We start from the raw sequence: 23,004 nt of genomic DNA, 5'->3' as shown, positions 1-23,004 counted from the left end.
TTAAGAGTTGTTTCTGTATCTTGGCTATTGTGAATAATGCTGCTGTGAACATAGATATATAAATATTGGTTTAGGTTACTGCTCTTCTTTTGTGTATATACTCAGAAGTGGAATTGCTTAGTCTTATGATAATTCTGTTTACTTATTTAAGGAACCACCATGTAGCTTCTCACAGCAGCTATACCATTTGACATTCCCAAATGGTCAGTGTATGAGAATTCCAATTTCTCTACATGCTTCTCAACCCTTGTTCTCTTTCTCTCTTTCTCGCTTTCTCCCTCTCTCTTTTGTTGATGGTGATTCTGTTAGATATGAGTATAATCAGAACTTTTAACCAAATAAATTATAAAACATTCAGTACAGTATGGTCTTCAGGTAAAATTATAAATTAACACATTTAGACTTTCAAAGTTTAAGATACATGTATTAAAAAGATACATATGCAATTCCAAAGAAGGCTTTTTTTTTTTTTTAGGATTTTATTTATTTATTCACAAGAGACACAAAGAGAGGCAGAGACATAGGCAGAGGGAGAAGCAGGCTCCCTGTGGGGACCCAATGTGGGACTTGAACCCAGGACCCTGGGATCACGACCTGAGTCAAAGGCAGATGCTCAACCACTGAGCCACCCAGGTGCCCGTCAATTCCAAAGAAGACTTACAGATAGATGGCCATCAGGTACATGAAAAGGTGCAAGGAAATGCAGTTGAAACTACAATGAGATAACACCTCACACCTGTTAGAATGGCTATAATCAAAAAGACAAGAAATAACAAGTGTTGGGTTGTTATTGACAACTGGATTGCTCAATCAGTTAAGCATTTGCCCTCGGCTCAGGTCATGATCACAGGGTCCTGAGATTGAGCCCCTTGTTGGGCTCCCTGCTCAGTGGGGAGTCTGCTTCTCTCTCTCCATCTGCCCTTCCTCATGCTCATGCTGTCTCTCTCAAATAAATAAAATCCTACAAGAAAAAAAAAAAGAACAAGTGTTGGCTAGGATGTAGAGAGAGGAAATCCTCACATACTATTAGTGGGAATGTAAATTGGTATAGCCACTGTGGAAGACAGTATGGAAGTTCCTTAAGAAATTAAAATTAGACCTACTGCATGATCCAGCAATTCTACTTTTGGGTATTTATCCCACAAAAACAAAAACACTAACTTGAAAAGATATATGCATTGCCATGTTTATTGCAGTATCATTTACGATAGCAAGATATCAAAACAACCGTTAAGTGTCCATAGATGGATGGATAAAGAAAATGTGTATACAAACACATACACAATGGAATATTATTCACCATTAAAAACAAAGGAAATTCTGAGACAGTGGAATATCATGTAGTTATAAAAAGAAGGAAATCTTACCATTTGTAACAATATGGTGGACCTTGAGGGCATTATGCCAAGTGAACGACAGAGAAAGACAAATACCCTATGATCTCACTTACATGTGAAATCTTAAAAAAAAAAAAAAAAAAAAACAAGCTTAGAGATACAGAGAACAGATTGGTGGTTACCAGAGAGGAAAGGGAGTGAAATGGATAAAGGGGGTCAAAAAGTAGACTTCTAGTTATAAAAAAAAAAAAAAAAAGTAAGTCATAGGGATGTAATATACAGAATGGTAGCTCTAGTTAATAATCTGTGTTGCATATTTGCAGGTTGCTAAGAGTGGATCTTAGTTCCTGTTGCAAGAAAAAAATTTTGTAGCTATGTATGTTGACAGATGTTAACTATACTTATTGTGGTGATTATTTCACAGTATGTAAAAATAGCAAACCATTATGTTGTACACCTGAAAATAATATAGTGATTTATATAGAAGTCTATTATACCTCAGTTAAAAAAAAAAAAAAAAAACTTGTTCAAGTTTGGTTTGACACATGGTATTATCAAACTCAGATATTTATGTCATCCTCAATGCCTAAAACAACTTTTGCCTGATTTTTGAAGCCAGCAAAAACAATAACAAAGCCTGCAATATTTGCAAATATGTCAGTGATTTTGTAAATAACATACTTTTCCCAAAATGTTCCTAAATGTGTGCTATTTGAAAGCATTCGAAGAAACTTCTGAGGTGGTTCCTGATAGAGTGAAATAAATGATAAGAAAGTTCAATCTCAAGAATTCCTTGTATCAGGATGCCTTTGTGGCTCAGCAGTTGAGCATCTGCCTTTGGCTCAGGGCATGATCCTGGATTCCTGGGATCAAGTCCCACATTGGGCTCCCTGCATGGAGCCTGCTTCTCCTCCCTCTGCCTGTGTCTCTGCCTCTCTTTTTGTGTCTCTCGTGAATAAATAAATAATCTTTAAAAAAATTAAAAAAAAAAAAACCTCCTTGTATCTTTTATGAGTCTTGTGTGAGAGTAGCATTTAACTTTTGTTCTTTAAAAACTCATTCCTGGGACACCTAGGTGGCTCAGTGGTTTAGTGCCTGCCTTCGGCCGGTTGTGATCCTGGAGTCCCCGGATTGAGTCCCACATCAGGCTCCCTGCATGGAGCCTGCTTCTCCCTCTGCCTGGGTCTCTGCCTCTCTCTCTGTGTCTCTCATGAATACATAAATAAAATCTTAAAAAAGAAACAAAAATAAAAACTTATTTCCTGCAGAGTATACATGCTCTTCTATCATAGGCTTGATATCAAAAGTTGAGATCCTGCCTGATTTCCTACCAGTGGAATTAAGTAAATCTTAGGTTTCCTTTGCATGAAAAAAGAAAATTGTTAAATTACTAAATATTGTTGATGGGAATTAAAAATGACTTTGTCTGTAATGCTGAGAGGCACTTAAGCACCAGTTCATTGAAGCGCGGTTTTGAATGTACTTGAGTTGTTGGCTTAAGCTAAAAGAGGCGATGTTAGCTGGTGAGTAGGCAAGTTGAAATGTTGAATTATTGCTTTCCTTTTGTGTGAACTTATGATTTAGAATATAGATATGAAACTGGCATTTGTGCTAATTTCAGGAGGCCGACCTGTATGCACTGCCTCAGTGGTTCTCTTGCTCTCAGGCTCCTAGTTCGGTTTGGCCATTAGGCACACAGCATAGGCAGGAGACCAGAGCCAGGGAGGACAGCGAAGGTAGTGGTTTCATTTCCCAATCTTTCCCTGAGGGGAGGTTACCTGTGGGCTTACCTTGTCCTTTGACCAAAAGTCATAGCTATGGTCTTGTGGCCCTCTCCATACCAGATTAAACAGAGATGAAAGAGCCTTGTGTCTCTAGGATCCAGGAATTATTTTCTGCTTACACTTCTTTTGAACCTCAGAGTAGCATGATACATTGCTTATTAGTGGAGGGTACTGCACTATATCTTTTGATTTCTGTACTCCTTACTAGCAATCTTTGAAAACAGTCCCTTTATTAAACCCTCCTTAGATTGCCCAATTTGAGTGCGCAATTTGTTTCCTGCTGGGATCCTGACTGCTTTATGTATTTTTAATCATTATCCTAACTGGTATGTATGTATGCCAGATAAACCTTAATATTACTTATGCTAATTGAGGGGGGCAATAGCTGAAGGTGTTTACAGAACTAACCTTTGTTTTCCTTGTACTTTGTCGAATCTAATATGTTGTTAAAGGGAAAAAAAATGTTAGATGATGTGTTAAAAGCTAGTAATACTAATGCTTCATTTAAATATCCCAAAATAAATACAGACCCCAAAATGCTGTTTTGCTTCCACTTTAAAAGAGGTTGATAAAAAAAAAGAGGTTGATAGTTTGATTCTTTAATAAGATTATTGGCATCCTTTGTATCATCTCATTGCTCATTAGCTTGTCTTTGAGGGAGAGTACTTATAACATCCAAGTTAAATCATTTGTAGCCTATAGTAATTAAGTCGGTTGCTGGGTAGTATTTTGACTATATAGGATCTTCAAAATTGTGTCTTTTCTTAGTTAATAAAGATAATTGAAAGTTAACCATATTATGTAGTCATCTGGAAAACTCAGACTTAAATACTGAGTTTTTCTTAAGTATAACCTAATTTTTAATTTAGATAACAGTCTAAAACTGCCAGTATTATGGAGGTTAAATATAAATTAATTCATGGTTTTATTGGCAATTGGCAAGCATCGTTTCTCTTGGAATGACATTGACTCTATTCATACCCTCTTTTCCACTTTTATTTTATTTTTTTTTTTAATTTTTATTTATTTATGATAGTGACACAGAGAGAGAGAGAGGCAGAGACATAGGCAGAGGGAGAAGCAGGCTCCATGCACCGGAAGCCCGACGTGGGATTCGATCCTGGGTCTCCAGGATCGCGCCCTGGGCCAAAGGCAGGCGCTAAACCACTGCGCCACCCAGGGATCCCTCTTTTCCACTTTTTTTTTTTTTTTAATTTATTTATGATAATCACACACAGAGAGAGAGAGGCAGAGACACAGGCAGAGGGAGAAGCAGGCTCCATGCACTGGGAGCCCGACGTGGGATTCGATCCTGGGTCTCCAGGACTGCGCCCCTGGCCAAAGGCAGGCGCCAAACCGCTGCGCCACCCAGGGATCCCTCTTTTCCACTTTTAATACCAAAATGCTCTTAACATTCTACCTTATGAATTACCAGTCTTCTATAGAATCTAGGAAGGATTTGAAAACCCAGGATTAAGCTGTAAGGCTCTTTATTATTTTTTTTAATTTAAGTATAGTTGACACACAATGTTACGTTAGTTTCAGGTGTATATCATTGTGATTTGACAACTGTATACATTATGTTATGCTCACCACATATATAGCTGCCATCTGTCACCAAGCAATATTACAATACCATTGACTATATTCCCGGTGCTGTACTTTTTATCCCTGAAAAGAGGCTTTAATTAAAACACATCTATTATAATAGCAAAAGAATTTGGAAAGTGTACTAGAATATTACTGTATTTTTTATACCCCTATCTTATTCTATTCTAGCTGCCATAACAGGCTGAGTAGTTTATAAACAACAGAAATTTATTTCTCGCAGTTTGGAAGCCTCGAAGTCTACGATCAGAGTGCTAGCATAGTTGGGTGAGGGCCTCTTTTGGGTTACAGACTGCTTCTCATTTGTCCTCTTAGGATGGCAGAGGGTGGAGAGCTCTGTGGGGTCTCTCTTATAAGAGCACTAATCTCATCATGAGGACTGCAGTCTCATGACCTATTCACCTCTTAAAAGTTCCACCTGCTAATACGATTATATAACCATAACGCTTAAGGATTTCAACATATGAATTTAGGGACTCCTGGGTAGCTCAACCTTGAGCGGCTGCCTTCTGCTCAAAGCATGATTCCAGGATCCAGGATCGAGTCCCACATCGGGCTCCCTGCAAGGCACCTGCTTCTCCCTCTATGTCTTTGCCTCTCTCTTTCTGTGTCTCTCATGAATAAATAAATCTTTTTAAAAAAAACATGAATTTAGTGGTGGTGTGGGAGGTGGGCACACAAATATTTGGGCAGCCCCGGTGGTGCAGTGGTTTAGCGGCGCCTGCAGCCCAGGGCGTGATCCTGGAGACCCGGGAACGAGTCCCACGTCGGTCTCTCTGTATGGAGCCTGCTTCTCCCTCTGCCTGTGTCTCTGCCTCTCTCTCTCTCTGTCTGTCTCTATGAATAAATAAATAAAATCTTAAAAAAAAAACAAATATTTAAACATAGCGACCTCTTTTCTCAAAATTTGTTCTTTTACTTGCTTTGTTGAAATTCTAACCCCCAAGTATGGTATATTCTCAAGTATGGTGCATGGATCAGCATTGTTGATATACCACTGGAGAATACAAATCTCAGGCCATAAGCCAAATTACTAAATCAGACATGCATTTTAACCTAAGATTCCCCAGATGATAAATATCCACATCAGAATTTGAGAAGCACTCTGTTTCCTGCCATCACATCTCATTAGATTAAAACAAAGCTATCAAGTGTTAGAGCCGAAGTAGTTTATTGATTACATAGTCACAGGTAAATTTGCAGATAACCTTTCTTTATAAGCATAAGAAAGACAAACTCTTCTATAATCAATCGCTTTGCAGTGAGTTTTCCCATATTGTGCTGATAATGTAAGCTCAGATACATTGCTTTGTCAAGCATTATGTTGGGGATGCAAACATGAATGTATTCAGGGATTTTGATAGCCGTAAGAACATGTATGTGGTACAGTCTAGAAAATGGAAATTAGTTTTATGTGTTATTATTAATGGTACAGAAGCTTTTCATATTCACGTTTTCAGATTCATTAATGTTAAATTTTACCTTAGGGAGCTATTTCCTTGCAACATTTTTAAAGAGCCTTTTAAATTAGGATAGTTAACAAAGATATCAAGGATTACTGGACAGTCTAATATAGTTGATGTAATTAGTGTCTTTCTGTAGTTCTTTTTTTTTTTTTTTTAAATTTTTATTTATTTATGATAGTCACAGAGAGAGAAAGAGAGGCAGAGACACAGGCAGAGAGAAGCAGGCTCCATGCACCGGGAGCCCGATGTGGGAATCGATCCAGGGTCTCCCGGATCCGGCCCTGGGCCAAAGGCAGGCGCCAAACCGCTGCGCCACCCAGGGATCCCTCTTTCTGTAGTTCTTGATGGTTTCTGTTAAAATCAAATTTTTCATTTTAACTGAAATGTAGTTATCAGTTATATGTAGAGTAGAATTTACAAAATAGCAACTAAGTTGTTAACTGTTTATGAGAGGAAAGCCGCTGGTATGGTCCTTCCATTTGGGAGATGGATCACATGTTAGTTTTGGATTGTGTTGGACATATTTTTTTCCTTCTTCTTGCAGATACATCAGGATTCATTTTTGACTTGCAGTCCAATACTGTATTGGCCCAGGGAGGAGCTTTTGAGAACATGAAAGAGAAGGTATGACTACTTACTGTGGATAGTAAGCTTGAATGTCACAGTAAAATTTTATTTATTTATTTATTTATTTATTTAGTCACAGTAAAATTTAGATGCTAATTCAATCAGCAGCTACACAGACTCATTAAGAAAGTGAAATATGATTTTGTTTGCATAACAAATATCATAAGTATTAGTTAATATTATAACAATATATATATGGCTAGTGTGTATCTCATTTGGCAACATTCTTTAAGGAATAATCTGAGTAGGATCTTTCTATTCATTTGGAGAGTTCAGACAACACAAGAAAAGATCTTCCAAGTAACATTTCTGTGGAAGAAAACCAGGTGTTTTTAGTTATATAACCCTTAATGAGTTTTATTGAGAAAAATGTAAAAGCTTTATGTGCTTTCTCTTATTAAGAAAAGTATATTGTTGATTATGGAGTCACAGATATACTATATAGGTTGAATAATGTAAGCACTTTCACATTTTAAGTTACCAGAATCTTACTTTTATCCCTGAATCTGTAAGTTTTGTCTAAAGTCCATTTTATAGTGATCGGTACTAAGTTTTAGGCTCATCTCAAAAATGTATATTATAAAATAGCCCTCTTTGGATTATACATTATATATTTTCCCACTTTGTATGGTTTTAAACCTTGACATTGTTCAGGTAAGCCTGAGACGAAAAAAAGGGTAGAATGATATAAAAGCAAGTGTACTAAAGAAAACTTAGGTTCTAATACAGACTGGGCATATTATTTTGACAAGATACTTCTCTTCATATATAAAAGTACTTCCTTTTCAAGCAGTTTGGCTGACTAAAGAACCTGAAAACATTCCTGGTATAAAATATCTAAAATATATAGAATGAAAAATAATATATGTCATTTAAAATGCATATCATAACAAAAAAGTAAAGGATATCCCTAGGGACCAAAAGTATTAGAGGGCACTAAAAACCAGAGTGGATACACCTGAGCTAGGTAACTCTGATGTGTTTTGCCAGTCTTAATAAAAATGAGTTTTACCACACAGGGCTGTTGAAGCCCAAGGCTTGTCCTGAGTTAGGGCTAAAAGTATTTCACCTTCAGGGAGAGAGTGAACTAGAACAAATCTTCCCACTGGCTTACTGGTATTACATGGTATTACTCTGTACATCAAAAGACAAAAAGAATTGCAAATAAATCTTTAATTGTATTAAATGTTTTATCATTGGTAATATTGTAGTACATTAATATTTTTAATATTACAGAATAAAGCAAATTAGTACAAACTTTCAGTGTACAGAAAAGAGATACGTGTTTAAAATTATATAAGAAAAAGTCTTGGGACGCCTGGGTGGCTCAGCAGTTGAGCATCTACCTTCGGCTTAAGGCGTGATCCTGGGATCCAGGATCAAGTCCCACATCGGGCTCCTTGCAGGCTCCTGCTTTTCCCTCTGCCTGTGTCTCTGCCTCTCTCTGCCTCTCTCTGTCTCTCTCATGAATAAATAAATAAAATCTTAAAAAGTATTTTAATATTAAATTTGAATTAGAGATGTTATTATGAACTCATGTTGTAAAAAACAAAATCTCCTAGCCCTATCCACTGGAAAAAAAAACCCTAAAAATAATGACTGCCCAGAAACAAACACACACAGCTTTTAGACCTTGGTTTCTAACTATTACTCCCTACCAAAAAAAAAAAAAGCCAGGTCTTCTTCACATTGTGCAGTAAGACAAGAAATGAAAATTGTAAAGATTGAGGCATCTCAATCAGTTATGTGTCTGCCTTCGGCTCAGGTCATGGTCCTGGGATTAAGCTCAACATTGGGTGCCCTGCTCAGCGGGCAGTCTCCTTCTCCTTTTCCCTCTGTGTGTTCTCTTTCTCTCTCAAATTAATAAATCTTTTTTAAAAAATTGTAAGGATTAGAAAGGAAGAAAAAAACTTATTTATAGACATTACAATTATTTTCTTTTTTTTTTCAATTATTTTCTATCTACATAGAAAAACTGGGAAAGCAAGAAATTGTAAGAATTCATCAAGGTTGCTGGATATTAAATTGATATACAAAAGTGAAAATAAAATATGCAATTATTCTCAAATCTCCCAGAACGGATGTGGGTGAGAGGAGAATGGGTTAAATAGTTAAAAGCTATTAAGAGTATACCTAGGGGATCCCTGGGTGGCTCAGCGGTTTGGCGCCTGCCTTTGGTCCAGATCATGATCCTGGAGTTCCGGGATCGAGTCCCATGTCAGGCTCCCTGCATGGAGCCTGCTTCTCCCTCTGCCTGTGTCTCTGCCTCTCTCTCTCTCTCTCTCTCTCTCTGCCTATCATGAATAAATAAAATCTTTAAAAAAATTAAAAGAGTATACCTATCTACGGATGCCTGGGTTGCTCAGTGGTTGAGCATTGAGCATCTTCCTTTGGCTCAAGCTGTGATCCCAGATCTTTTAGACTGAGTCTCTCATCAGGCTCCCTATGGGAAGCCTGCATCCCTTTGCCTATGTCTCTGCCTTTTCTTTGTGTCTCTCATGAATAAATAAATAAAAATCTTTAAGAAAAAAAAAAGTACACCTATCTTGATGAGCACTAAAAAATGTGTAGAGTTCTTGAGTCGCTATATTATACACCTAAAATTAAAATTAACATTGTATGCTTAAAAAAAAAAGCCTTAGGAATAAATCCGGCAAAATTGGTATATTTTTTTTAAAAAAGATTTTTAAATTTTATTTTAGAGGGAGAGAGCATGCATGAGCAGAGGGAAGGGCATAGGGAGAGGAAGAGAGAGAACCTCCAGCAGACTCCCTGCTAGGCATGGAGCCTGCTGGGGGGGCTAGATCCCATGTCCTGAGACCATGACCCCATCTGAAATCAAGAGTCCTCCAGGCGCTCCTTGGCATATCTATTATATATTTTTTTAAAGATTTTATTTATTTATTCATAGAGACACAGCTAGAGAGAGAGAGGCAGAGACACAGGCAGAGGGAGAAGCAGGCACCATGCAGGGAGCCTGACGTGGGACTCAATCCCGGGTCTCCAGGATCACACCCTGGGCTGCAGGCAGCACTAAACCGCTGCGCCACCGGGGCTGCCCTTGGCATATCTATTATAAAGAGCAGTTTGATGTTATATAATGCATTTATAAATGCCCTAATATTTGCGAATTCTAGTCGCTATACACAATAGAGACATTCTCTCACTGTTCAATGAAGATGTGATTTTTATTTTCTTTTTTAATTGCTTATAGTGTGGTGAACATTATTTTAGGCACTGAAAATTCAGCAGCAAATAAGCATAGAAATGTTCATTCCAGCATTTTTCATAATAGCCAAACATTGGAAACAATATAAGTGGCCATCGACAGGAGAATGAATAAATTGGCTATATTCATACAATGGAAATGCTGTGTAGCAGTTAAAATAAATAAGATATGCATTTATCAACACACAAAAAATATCTAAAAAAATGATGTTATGTGAAAAAAGCAAATTGAATATAGATATGTATGATATGATATTTATGTAAGGCAAGACAATAGTTATATTACCAATGGATATATACATATATCATAAAAATGCAAAAAGGGATCCCTGGGTGGCGCAGCGGTTTGGCGCCTGCCTTTGGCCCAGGGCGCGATCCTGGAGACCCGGGATTGAATCCCACGTCGGGCTCCCGGTGCATGGAGCCTGCTTCTCCCTCTGCCTATGTCTCTGCCTCTCTCTCTCTCTCTCTGTGACTATCATAAATAAATAAAAATTTAAAAAAATAAAAAATAAAAAAAAAAAAGTGCAAAAACATGTATCAGGATAATACCAAATTCAAGGCAGAAATCTCTGAAGAGGAAGGAGATGGGGGATTCATGAGGACTTCAAGGGGACTTCATTGCCATCTGTTGTGTTAAACTGACTATCATATAGTGAGTGTTCATCATGTTTTGTGTGCCTGAAACAGTTTATAATAAATTATCTTTATAGTGTTATACAATTAAATGTTATGAAGTAAAAAAATTTTAAGTAAAAATGTCTTGAAAAATACTGAAAAATGTAAGTTGTTACTGTTGGTGGTTCATTAAACTTTCTACCTTTCTCCATAGTAGGCTAAGATGAGGAAATATTGATATTAAATTAATACCGATACCTAATTAAACCACATTTTCTTGGAATAACATCTAGCACAGACCTTCTATTTCTAGAAATGTTCTACTTTTCTAAATTTTGAAATTAATTTTTAATGTACTGTTATCACTTGTCTATTAATCATTCCCAGTGAGGTAATTGTATGTACTCTCCCTGACATTAAAGAGTGATACATATCATTTTTTCCGTTACTCTCCGTAATAGGCATCAGTTGCCAACTGATGAACTGATGCTATAATTCAATGACTGTCATCTTTTCCAGATAAATGCAGTACGTGCAATAGTTCCCAATAAGAGCAATAATGAAATCATCCTGGTTTTGCAGCACTTTGATAATTGTGTGGACAAAACAGTACAAGCATTCATGGAAGGTAATCCTAGTTTGTTTTTTTTAATAAGTTTGTTCAAATAGAAGTTGCTTCAGACTTCTATAACATTCATTCAGCAATTCAGTGTTTTATAGATGATATAGCAGACCCGGTGATAACATGGCGTTTTTCTTTAAAGATAACCTCTTTCAACCCTACAAGTAATTCATTCATAAGCTGTATGATATCTTAGAATAAGACACAAACTGAGAAAACTCATCATTTTATTCAAAATGCTATCTATTGGTTTTAAGAACAAATTGTGTGGCTAGTGGTAGAAGGGAGTTGATTGGAATTGGGTTGAATAAGAATTTAAGAAACTCTTAGTGACAAAGCAGTGATCCAGTGGCCCAGCAATAGATAACAAAATCAGGGATTCGGCATTCTCTCCCAGGCCCCTGTACCATTTAGTTTGGTTCCTGCAAGTGACTCAAATGTATGGGTGTGAGTTTCCTTACCTAACACAGAAGAATGATGTGTTTAGTCAAGCTTTCAGTATAGAGTTGAGAATTGTTTTATAAACTTCTTTCCACATAACTTGTTTGAGAAAAACTTTGCCTGAAGCTATTGCTTTGTTGAACAGCAACGTCAGACTAGGTCTTCTGTTTCTATTCTTCTGCATTTGTCAGTGTATTATAAACAGACCCAAATACTGTAAGGTTTTTATCATCATCTATTTTCTTTATAATGTTAGTATTTGAGCCAAGGGTAGTGTATAGCTGTCTCTGAAACAATATAGCCAAGGTGATATGTGATCTTCTAGATGAGAGGCGATGGCATATTTGGGCTGAAACCAGTTATCTTTGTATTTGGTCTAAACTATATAAATAAAAAGAATCTTCAAAATGATCAGGCTTACATTGCTCTCAGAAGAACTTACTAAGGAAGAGGGATCTAAATGGACAGGTATTCCAAAAGGTAAACATAATGTGATTGTCTTACTACATTAGCTCAGAAGCTTGAACCTTAACTTTTCCTATGAGGAACTATGGAAATTGTCCAACAATGACAAACTGCAAGGACACTAAATCCTTGTTGACCACGTATATGGTAGGAGAGAAAATCTGTAATTGGTTTATTTTACAGGGAGTGCCAGTGAAGTACTCAAAGAATGGACAGTAACAGGCAAGAAAAAGGTAAAAATGAATTAAATTTAAAAGTATGATATTGATATGTGTATTATTTAAGAAATTTAGGCCCTGCAAAAATATTTGAAAAGATTTACCTATACCACTTCACTTTCATCTGGTTAAAAAGTCTTCTGTGACATTGAAACACAGCTGTGTATATAGAGTACCACAGTGTCTTGCATGTGATTTAAGGCTTGAATTCATGACCTTGAGGTTGAGAGTTGCATGCTCTACCGACTGAGCCACCCAGTCACCTTCTCTTTGCTTTTCCTCAATGTTTTCTTTCTGTTCCTCAGACTCAGCAATTTCCATTCTCCAGTCTTCAAGTTTACTTATTATTTTTTCTCTTATCTGCTGAAATCTTCCTTGGAATCCCTTTATGAATTTAAAAATTTCAGTTATTGTACTTTTCAGCTCCAGCATTTCTTTATTAACTTCTTTTGGATTTCCTGTCTCTTTATTGGTGTTTCCATTTTGCTCATACTTTGTTTTCTTGATTTTCTCCACATCTTCTTCTTCTTTTTTTTTTAAGATTTTATTTATTCATGAGAGACACAGAGAGAGAGAGAGAGGCAGAGACAAAGGCAGCAGAGGGAGAAGCAGGCTCCATGCAGGGAGCCCGACGTGGGACTCGATCCGGGGTCTCCAGGATCAGGTCCTGGGCTGAAGGCAGTGGCGTTAAACCGCTGAGCCACCCGAGCTGCCCTCATTTATTTTTTTGAGCATCTTTAAGACAGTTATTTTACTTTCTTTTAAGTTTTTATTTAAATTCCAGTTAGTTAAAATTCAGTGTAATATTAGTTTCAGGGGTACAGTACACTTCCATACATCACCCAATGCTCATTACAAGTGTATTCCTTGATTGCCATCACCTATTTCACCCATCCCCCCAACCCACCTCCCCTCTGGTAACCATCAGTTTGTTTTCTATAGATAACAGTAAGACAGTTGTTTTAGTCTTTAATGTATTTGCCAACAAATCTTTTTCAGCGGCTGTTTCTGTTGATTTTTTTTTCTTTAAACTTGTTTTTTGTGTGATTTTTATGCCTTGTGATTTTGAGTTGAAAACTGGATATTTAAGGGGCATCTGGGTGGCTCATTTGGTTCAGTGTCTGCCTTCAGCTCAGGTCATGATCCCAGGGTCCTGGGGTTTGGCCTCTCATCAGGCTCTCTGCTCAATGGGGAGTCTGCTTCTCCCTCTCCATCTGTCTGCTGCTACCCCTGCCTGTGCTGTCTCTCTCTGTCAAATAAATCTTTAAAAGAAAAAAAAAAAAATCAGACATTTGAATCTAACAATGTGTTAACTTTGGAAATTAGATTCCCCCTCTTCCTCAGCGTTTGCTTATTTTTGGTTATTGTTAGTTTTCTGGGGCACTGCTCTTTCTATTCCCCTGAAAGTCACTCAGCCAAAGAGGGGTGGGACTTGCAACAATGGAAAGAGGTACAACCATGGGAGGAGGTACAACAATGGATGCCTACCTCTTCCTCTGCACTTCTGTGGTCAAAAGCAGCAGTCAGTGATCAGAGCACAGATCCCTAGTATTTGGAGAAGAGGGTTCTTTTTGTCTACCCAGACTCCCATAATTTGTGCAAGCTTCCCCCAAGAACAGGTGCACAGCTGCCCGTATCCTAGGGTAACTGCTTCTATACCAGGAGCTGATGCTGACTGAAATTAACCATAGTTTACTATCCAGGTTTTCACCATCAAATTGCAAGCCTTCAACAGACTCCAGAGTTCCAAAATAGTTAAATCAGACAGATTCTGCCAATGTAATATCTGTCTAGAAAGACAGATGACTGGTGCTTCCTTCTCTGTCATCTTCCCAGAATCCTCTGCAGTGCATTTTTAATTTATGTCTCTTATTAGACTGAGGTTGCACGTCATAGGATATGTTTACATCCTATACCATTTTTAGCTCTTGGTTTTTGTTAGAACTCTGTATAAATTTAGTTTTTTGTGTATAAGTTGGATATATTTTTTCACATTTTAAAATTTATGTTTTGATTTTGCTTATGGTGGGTTTTACCACGTGTAAATTTTTATATTTATGTGTTTGAGTTCATCCAAAGCATTTTACATAGTTACTTCAGTCAGTAGCTCAACATATATAAAAATGTCTTCAATATCCAGAAGAGCATATGAGAAATGGATAACACTGATTATCTTTAGATGGCTAGTGTTACCTCTGTGGGTTGTGGGGGGGGGGGAGGTCTTCTTTTTCTTTTCTCTTTTTCAAATCTTTAATAATCATTAGAACAAAAAGAAGAAAAGCAAACCAAAGCCTGCAGCAGAACCAAGTAACAGTATCCCAGATTCCAGTAAATCGGTTTCCATTCAAGACGAACAGTCTGCACCTTCTTCAGAGAAAGGTGGTATTAATGGTTACCATGTCAACGGTGCCATCAATGATACTGAGTCTGTGGACTCTCTCAGTGAGGGTATGGAGATACTTTCAATAGATGCCAGAGAATTGGAAGATCCTGAGTCTGCCACACCAGATATGCTGGATAGAACAGGTGAGTTTATTAAAAGTTGCATTCTGTTGAAAAATACTCAACTAGGGCTTCCTAGTTGAGAAAGCAATCAATAAATTACATTTAGTTTTAGTCTTTTACTTTTTAGTTTTTGTTGCTTTTTATGTGAAAGAGTCACATTTTGTATAGTTGATTCTTGAACAACATGGTTTGGACTGTGTAAGTCTACTTACATGTGGATTTTTTTAAAAAATACAATACAGTAATATAAATATGTTTTTCTGTTCCTAATGACTTTCTTAATATTTCTCTGGCTGACTTTATTGTAAGAATATAGAATATAATATAAAGTATAAATATGTGTTTATCAACTTTATATGTTATTGGTAAGGCTTCTGATCAACAGTAGGATATTGTTTTGGGGGAGTCAAAGTTACATATAGATTTTCAACTGCAAGGGTATCAGTGCCCCAACTCCCACATTAGGTCAACTGTAATTATCAAAGGCCAAGAAAAATAACAATTTTTACTTTATTGTCTCGTATTTTAATTTTAGTTTAAGTAAGTCTTGTGGAAATCTAACTTAATAATCCTTTAGTAGTTAGAGATTACAGAAGATGACCTTAAGATTTTTTTTTAAGATTTTTTAAAAAATTTATTTATTCATGAGAGGGAGAGGGAGAGGGAGAAGCAGGCTCCATGTAGGGAGCCCAACGTGGGACTCAATCCTGGGTCTCCAGGATCACACCCTGGAGGGAGCGCTAAAGCGCTGAGCCACCGGGGCTGCCCAAGATTTTTTTTAAAAAGATTTTATTTATTTATTTATGAGAGACACACAGAGGGAAAAGCAGGCTCCATGCAGGGAGCCTGATGCGGGGCTTGATACCGGGACTCCAGGGTCATGTCCTGAGCCGAAGGCAGATGCTTAACTGCTGAGCCACCCAGATGTCCCAACCTTAAGATTTTTTTTTTAATTGCTTACTTACTAAGGAAAATGACGATGATGAGTTGATGTCAGTGATATTATTCCAAGAAACACAATGAGGAGTATATAGTAATAACTGTAATTCCATGGCTTTCAGAAGTAGACTGTTGGTTTTTTATAGGCCCACATTTGTTTTCTAATAAAGATTTAAGCTTAGTGTTAGTTGTAAATTCACATATCATAATGTGGTGGGCACATTATTTGCCCACCATTTTGATGAATATTGGGAATAGCTCTTCTACTTTTTTTAAAGATTGATTTATTTGGTGGGGTGCTCATGTACAGGAGGGGCACAAAGATAGCCAAAGAGAAACCTAAACAGACTTCATGCTGTGTGTGGAACCCAACACAGGGCTCAACATCGGGCTTGATCTCAAAACCCTGAGATCATGACCTGAGCCGAAACCAAGAGTCAGACACTAAACTGACTGTGCCGTTCAGGCACTCTGGAAATATCTCTTTTTAAGGTTGGTGTTTTAATTACTTGTTTGTTAGTCCATTTCCCCTTGCTCTGTTGCTGCTAGCCTTATCAGTGTAATGAGAATTTAAGAATTATTCTGTATTTCTTAGAAGTTCTTTAATTGATTAGTTTGCTTACACAAAAAGAGAAAAATATAGCACCTATACTGACCTCAGACAAACCGAAGACAGTCCATGGCTTCCATTTTTTTCTGAGCGAGCTCTCCTCTTATTTCCTAACTCTTTGCCCTTTTCCTAAAGCTTTAAAAATTCTTCATTCCCTGGAACAGTGTAAAACTCTTTTTTCCTCAACATAACTTACAGAAGCTATCAGAAATAGTGCTGTTGACTCTCTTCACTTCTTTGTGCCCAGAGCTACCAAGATACAGGGAAGAAACTAACTTATCTAGCAGTTACCATAGACTTGTCATCTTCATCCAGAATACAGTTTAGGGCTAAGCCAGACACTACTCATAGCCTCATCCAGCTGATTCTGTTCTTTGTTCTATTTTGTCAGTTGTTTTTTTCACAACCTTTAAGAGGCATAGTTTTGCCTGAAACACTTTTCCTTTCTTATTTGTTTATACTTAAGACTGCTTGATTGATCTACTCCTAAATTTTACTCTTAAAATTCTGGACTCTTTCTTTGACAGGATCCACGCTGGAGAATGGCATCTCTGATTTTGAGCCCAAGTCTTTGACTATGCAGTCTACTCAGAATTCTCAGCAAAATAGGAATGCTGCCAAATCTCTTTCAAGGCCTACCACAGCACTGCAGTTTTCCAATCTGGGGATGGAAGATGTTCCACTCTCATCCACCAACAAAAAGCTAGGTAAATCAGAAGGCTGCCTTTGAGAGGAAGAAAAAAAATCTGTTTTTGACTAGTGAGGGCAAATTATCTCCTTGTTCCCACAGATAAGGTCTCAAGATAGTAGCAGGTAATACTTTTTCTGTGTTTTTTTTTTCTTTTTGTTTTTTTTTAACGCAGTAACTACCCCTCTCTGACTCCCATGTGCACAGTTGGAGTTTGATAGTATTTTTTTTTCATGACTAGTTTGTAATTTATTGGACTGATGTTGATTTCAGGACTTCTGTGATGTCAAGCTAACATAGGGACTAAATGTCGAGTAGTGGAGGGGATGAAGCCACCCACAAATTTGAGCAAACTTGAAAGGTAGTTGGAATTAGGGAAAAATTGAAAGGAGGACCTTGGTTCCTAACAATTCTAAAGATTTAATGATCCAAGGACCAGTTTATGGAAAAATTCAAAGTGTACAGACGCCTGTTAGGCAGGAGAAACAGGCAGATCATGACCTGAACCAAAGGCAGACTGCTAAGCCACCCAGATGCTCCCCCAGATAACTCTTCTGTTAACATTAACTTGTTTCTTTTATTTGCTTTATTGCAACATTTTTGTACCGTTTCCTTCATTTTTATCTCCTGGTTGACTTACCAGGAAAAACCACTGCTATCTCTGACATGACATTTTAAAGAAATATTTTCATTTTTCGTCATAATTTCATGCTCTCACTAATATCGGTCGGACTCTAGCTTCAAACAAGATCATTTCCTCTTAAGTGCTCAGCATTGATTGGTGGTAGCTCTTTGCTTTTTTTTTTTTTTAACTATAATAATCATTTAAATAATCAGTTAACAATGAAACAGTTAAAGATACTAGCCTCTCTGAGTGTCATACATCTAAGCATGGTGGTCCACTCCACTAAACAAATGAAACATAGAAATGTAAAAGATACTCGTAACCTGTAGCTCTTTATTGAATTATTTATTCCACACAAGCTAAGTTTAATTAGTGAAGCTTTCCTTTTAAATCTAACATAACCCTCAGCTTGGTGTAGAAAAGCACATCAAAAATAGTCAAACAAAAATAAAAGGATGAGACTTGAAAGCTTTTAAGTAGATTTGGAAAGAAATCAAAATGAGAAGGAATTTTTTTTAAAAGTTGAAAAAGTGTATCTTGGCACATTATAAACTTCTTAGATCCATGATTCCACCTCTCAGTTTGTATATGTAACTTTGACATTGGTGAATATAGAAAGGTCAGTAGAACTCTTGGAAACTGGTTAGAATATGTTGGGTAGGTTAAGTATATTTCATCTTTATCTACAAAATTGGCTTATTCACATATAATGCTTCACACTGTACTACAGAGAATTTTGTAATGTCTGCATGGTGAATTATATTCTACTAAATCCTGTCATTTAGAGAGTTTTGAAACTTTAGTACCTATTCAAATACTTATTTTTTTAGCCTTTTTGCTCACTGTGTTTTATTTCATTTTGTACAGTTTCTGAAGTTGCCATCTTCAAATTCATTACTCTTTTTTTTTTTTTTTAAACAGTTTCTAATCTGCTGTTTGTCCCATCCAGTGTATTTTTCATCTCAGACACTGTCTTTTTTCATCTCTAGAGGTTCAGTTGGGGGTTTTTTAAAGTATCATCCATGTCTCTCCTTAACATGTTTATGCCTTCCTCTGCCTTCCTGAACATACAGTATCTGATTATATTAGCTGTTTTGATGTCCTTGTTTACTTGATTTTACATCTGTGATATTTCTTTTTTTTTTTTTTTCAATTCCAAAGGTTTATTTCCTTAAATCAGTATTACACAATTTAACGCAAATGAAGGGGTTGGGAGAATCACACAAAACTCCTTTTAAAGTACACCAAGGGTGGGGCGCTGAATCGTGGAGAACAGAATCAGCTGGCAGCACACACGCTGGGAGGTGGGCAGCACGGCAGCCCACAGGGGCACCTACGAGGGGTGGGAAGCTGCCTGAGTTCCCTCCTGTGGCACCAGCCTCCTGGTGGCCCTGGAACATCTGTGATATTTCTGAATCTGCTTCTGTTAGTTGATTTTTCTCTTCACTGTGGGTCATGTTTGTCTGCCTCTTTGTATGCCTAGTAATTTTTTCTTGGATGCCAGACGTGAATTTTTCTTTGTCGATTGCTAGATATTTTGTTTTATTTAAGTACTTTTTTAAAGATTTTGTTTGTTTATTTGAGTGAGAGAGAGCAGGGGTAGGGGCAGAGAGAGAGGGAGAAGCAGACTCCCCACTGAGCAGGGAGCCTGACCCAGGGCTCAATCCCAAGACCCTGAGATCATGACCTGAGCCAAAGGCAGATGCTTAATTGACTGAGCCACCCAGACGCCCTATTTAAGTATTCTTATGATTTCTTCTGGGACTGTTATTTGGTAACAGTTTGGGGCTTGCTTTTAAAAAGCTTTGTTAGGTGGAACTAGAGCAGCCTTTAGAGCTAATTTTGCCTCATTGCTGAGGCAGTACCCTTCCAAGTGCTCTACTGGTATCCCATTCTGGCTGGTGTGAACATAAACTATTTGTGGCCTGGGTGAAGTCTTGAGATTGTTCTCTCTGTTCCTTTCCAGTGGTTCTTTTTCCTGTCTCAGGTAGTTTCCTCACCCCAATGCATTCATAATGCTCTGTGATCTCTACAGTTTCCTCATCTTTGTGTAGCTCTCCTCTCCAGTATTCTGCCTTTATTTTTTTTTAAACTTTTTTTTTATTTTATTTTATTTATGATAGTCATACAGAGAGAGAGAGAGAGAGAGAGGCAGAGACATAGGCAGAGGGAGAAGCAGGCTCCATGCACCGGGAGCCTGACATGGGATTCGATCCTGGGTCTCCAGGATCGTGCCCTGGGCCAAAAGCAGGCGCCAAACCGCTGCGCCACCCAGGGATCCCGTATTCTGCCTTTAGAATTCTAGTCGCCTGGGCCTCTCCAGTTCTCAACTCTGTCCCCTCAATTAGATTAGGATTTCTCCTCCTTGCGTTGCAGCCTGGAAACTTTCATGGCAGTAAATTGGGGCAGTCATAGGCCTCCCTTCATTTGTTTCTGTTTTCTCAGGGAAAAAGTACTGCCTACTGCCTGTTGTATAAAAACCTAGTTTCATATGTTTTGTCTTTGTGTATGTGTTATTTAAAACAGGGAGATAAATCCAACTCCTATTACTCCATCTTGGCTAGGATACTTTTTTTTTTTTAATCTATGAAAACATCAATTTTTTGTTGAGGAGGGTGGCCATTCAGGGAACATTCTTAGTCCACGTGACATTTGTTACTTTACATGTGTGGGTGTTCATATCTACCCTTCAAGTTATCTGTGCTCCTTTTTTTTTTTTTTTTTTAATATTAATCCTTGGGTTTTTTCCCTCAAGGTTCCAATATTGAAAAGTCTGTGAAAGACCTCCAGCGCTGCACAGTGTCTCTTGCACGGTATCGAGTTGTAGTTAAAGAAGAGATGGATGCTTCCATTAAGAAAATGAAACAAGCTTTTGCTGAGTTGCAGAGCTGGTAAGTTAAGTTGCATTGGATCACATTGGCACAAAAAGGATCACTTATGAAGATGGGCAGCCCTTCACCAGGTTCTTTAATTCCTGTCTCTTAATTGTTCTTTATAGTAGGGAGAAACTTAGAAGTCCTATGGTATATTTAGCTTTCTGCTTCATTCAACTCCTTTTGGTCACAGTATAGAAATCAGTGGTACAGAGAACTCATTATGTTCTAGGAATGGGTCTGAGGTTGATAGTGTTTGGAAAAGGACAAATAATTATGAGTCTTGCATCCTTACTTCAGGGTCTGTCTCTTAAACCAGGAACCTGCAACAAATGACATGATGAGTTTGAACAAAGTAATGAAGTAGGAAAGACCTCTTTGCTTACCTGCCTCCTGTCATCCTTCCTAATGCAACCTGCCATAATTATCTCTTTTGTGCCTTATTATTAGTCATTGATTTGTTTTAATTTTGTATTCTTTAACTGTGTTCTAAAAAATACTCACCTGGGATGCCTGGGTAGCTCAGTGGCTGAGCGTCTGCCCTTGGCTCAGGGCATGATCCTGGGGTCCAGGGATCAAGTCCCACATTGGGCTCCTGCAGGGAGCCTGCTTCTCCCTCTGCCTGTGTCTCTGCCTCTTTCTCTGTGTCTCTCATGAATAAATTTTAAAATCTTTTTAGAAATAAATAAATAAATAAATAATACTATCTTAAAGTATATTAATATGTATTCTGTAGGGGAAATAGGGTTTGGTAAAGAGGTTTGAAAATGCTTTTGAAATATTTTTACTCCTGGACTTCTTATCTGCTTTTTCAATGCTGATGTGCACTGTGAATCTACAAGAAGCTATACTATGCTGTTTCTCAAGTGTATTTGATTATAGAATCTTTTGGGGGAAGAAATATAGTCTTCTGTTTTTTTAGAACACTGGGTGGCTCAGTGTTTGGTGCCTGCCTTTGGCCCAGGGCGCAATCCTGGAGTCCTGGGATCGAGTCCCGCGTCAGGCTCCCTGCATGGAGCCTGCTTCTCCATATGCCTGTGTCTCTGCCTCTCCCTCTCTATCATGAATAAATGAATAAAATCTTAAAAAAAAAAAAAGGCAAGCTGTTTTAACTACTTTATATTTAAGTGTTAACTAATAGTGAAACCATAACTCCATTCCAGGGAGGTACTTGCATTTTGTAAAGGATTTTTTTGAAAATAGAAAAACCCTGGGCACCCCCAGTGACCCAGCAGTTTTAGCGTCACCTTCGGCCCAGGGTGTGATCCTGGAGACCCAGGATCAAGTCCCACGTCGGGCTCCCTGCACGGAGCCTGCTTCTCCCTCTGCTTGTGTGTGTGTGTCTCTCTCTGTCTGTCATGAATAAATAAATAAAATTTTAGGGGATCCCTGGGTGGCTCCTGGGTTTGGTGCCTGCCTTTGGCCCAGTCAATTAAGGTGGAACTAGAGCAGGCTTGGGGTCCCGCGTCGGGCTCCCAACTTGGAGCCTGCTTCTCCCTCTGCCTGTGTCTCTGCCTCTCTCTCTCTCTCTCTATCATGAATAAATAAATAAATCTTTAAATAAATAAATAAAATTTAAAAAAGAAAGAAAGAAAGAAAAGCCCTGAGGATCAAAATCAGTAAAGTAGTAGAAAGTCAAGCAGCTAGGTTGATTTTTGGAGATTAAGACTGTCTACCCTGCTTCTTTTTTTTTTTTTTTTGGATATTTTTTTATGGAGTTCGATTTGCCAACATATAGTATAACACCCACTGCTCATCCCGTCAAGTGCCCCCCCTCAGTGCCTGTCACCCAGTCACCCCATTCCCCCACCCACCTCCCCCTCCACTATCCCTTGTTCGTTTCCCAGAGTTAGGAGTATCTCATGTTCTGTCTCCCTCTCTGATATTTCCCACTCATTTTCTCTCCTTTCCCCTTTAATCCCTTTCACTATTTTTTATATTCCCTGAATGAATGAAACCATATAGTATTTGTCCTTCTCCAGTTGACTTACTTCACTCAGCATAATACCCTCCAGTTCCATCCACGTTGAAGCAAATGGTGGGTATTCCTCGTTTCTAATGCCTGAGTAATATTCCATTGTATACATAGACCACATCTTCTTTATCCATTCATCTTTCGATGGACACCGAGGCTTCTTCCACAGTTTGGCTATTGTGGACATTGCTGCTATAAACTTTGGGGTGCAGGTGTCCTGCCGTTTCACTGCATCTGTATCTTTGGGGTAAATCACCAGCAGTGCAATTGCTGGGTTGTAGGGTAGTTCTATTTTTAACTCTTTGAGGAACCTCCACACAGTTTTCCAGAGTGGCTATACCAGTTCACAGTCCCACCAACAGTGCAAGAGGGGTC

At 38.0% G+C, this 23,004-nt stretch overlaps 1 protein-coding gene across 1 annotated transcript in view; it reads left to right on the top strand.

The window, feature by feature from the left end:
• SPATS2 (spermatogenesis associated serine rich 2) overlaps positions 1-23,004 on the top strand; it is a 67,172-nt gene that overhangs the window by 22,561 nt on the left and 21,607 nt on the right. Inside the window, exons 2-7 of the mRNA XM_077870164.1 lie at positions 6,740-6,819; positions 11,188-11,296; positions 12,380-12,429; positions 14,679-14,940; positions 16,996-17,175; positions 20,537-20,672. Coding sequence (XP_077726290.1) covers positions 6,740-6,819; positions 11,188-11,296; positions 12,380-12,429; positions 14,679-14,940; positions 16,996-17,175; positions 20,537-20,672 — 817 coding nt within the window. The remainder of the gene's footprint in view (positions 1-6,739; positions 6,820-11,187; positions 11,297-12,379; positions 12,430-14,678; positions 14,941-16,995; positions 17,176-20,536; positions 20,673-23,004) is intronic.

The sequence above is a fragment of the Canis aureus genome, chromosome 25 (assembly GCF_053574225.1).
Source record: "Canis aureus isolate CA01 chromosome 25, VMU_Caureus_v.1.0, whole genome shotgun sequence".
NCBI lineage: Eukaryota > Metazoa > Chordata > Mammalia > Carnivora > Canidae > Canis > Canis aureus.
The sequence above is the reverse complement of the archived record's forward strand: the minus strand, read 5'-3'. Positions and strand labels throughout refer to the sequence as shown.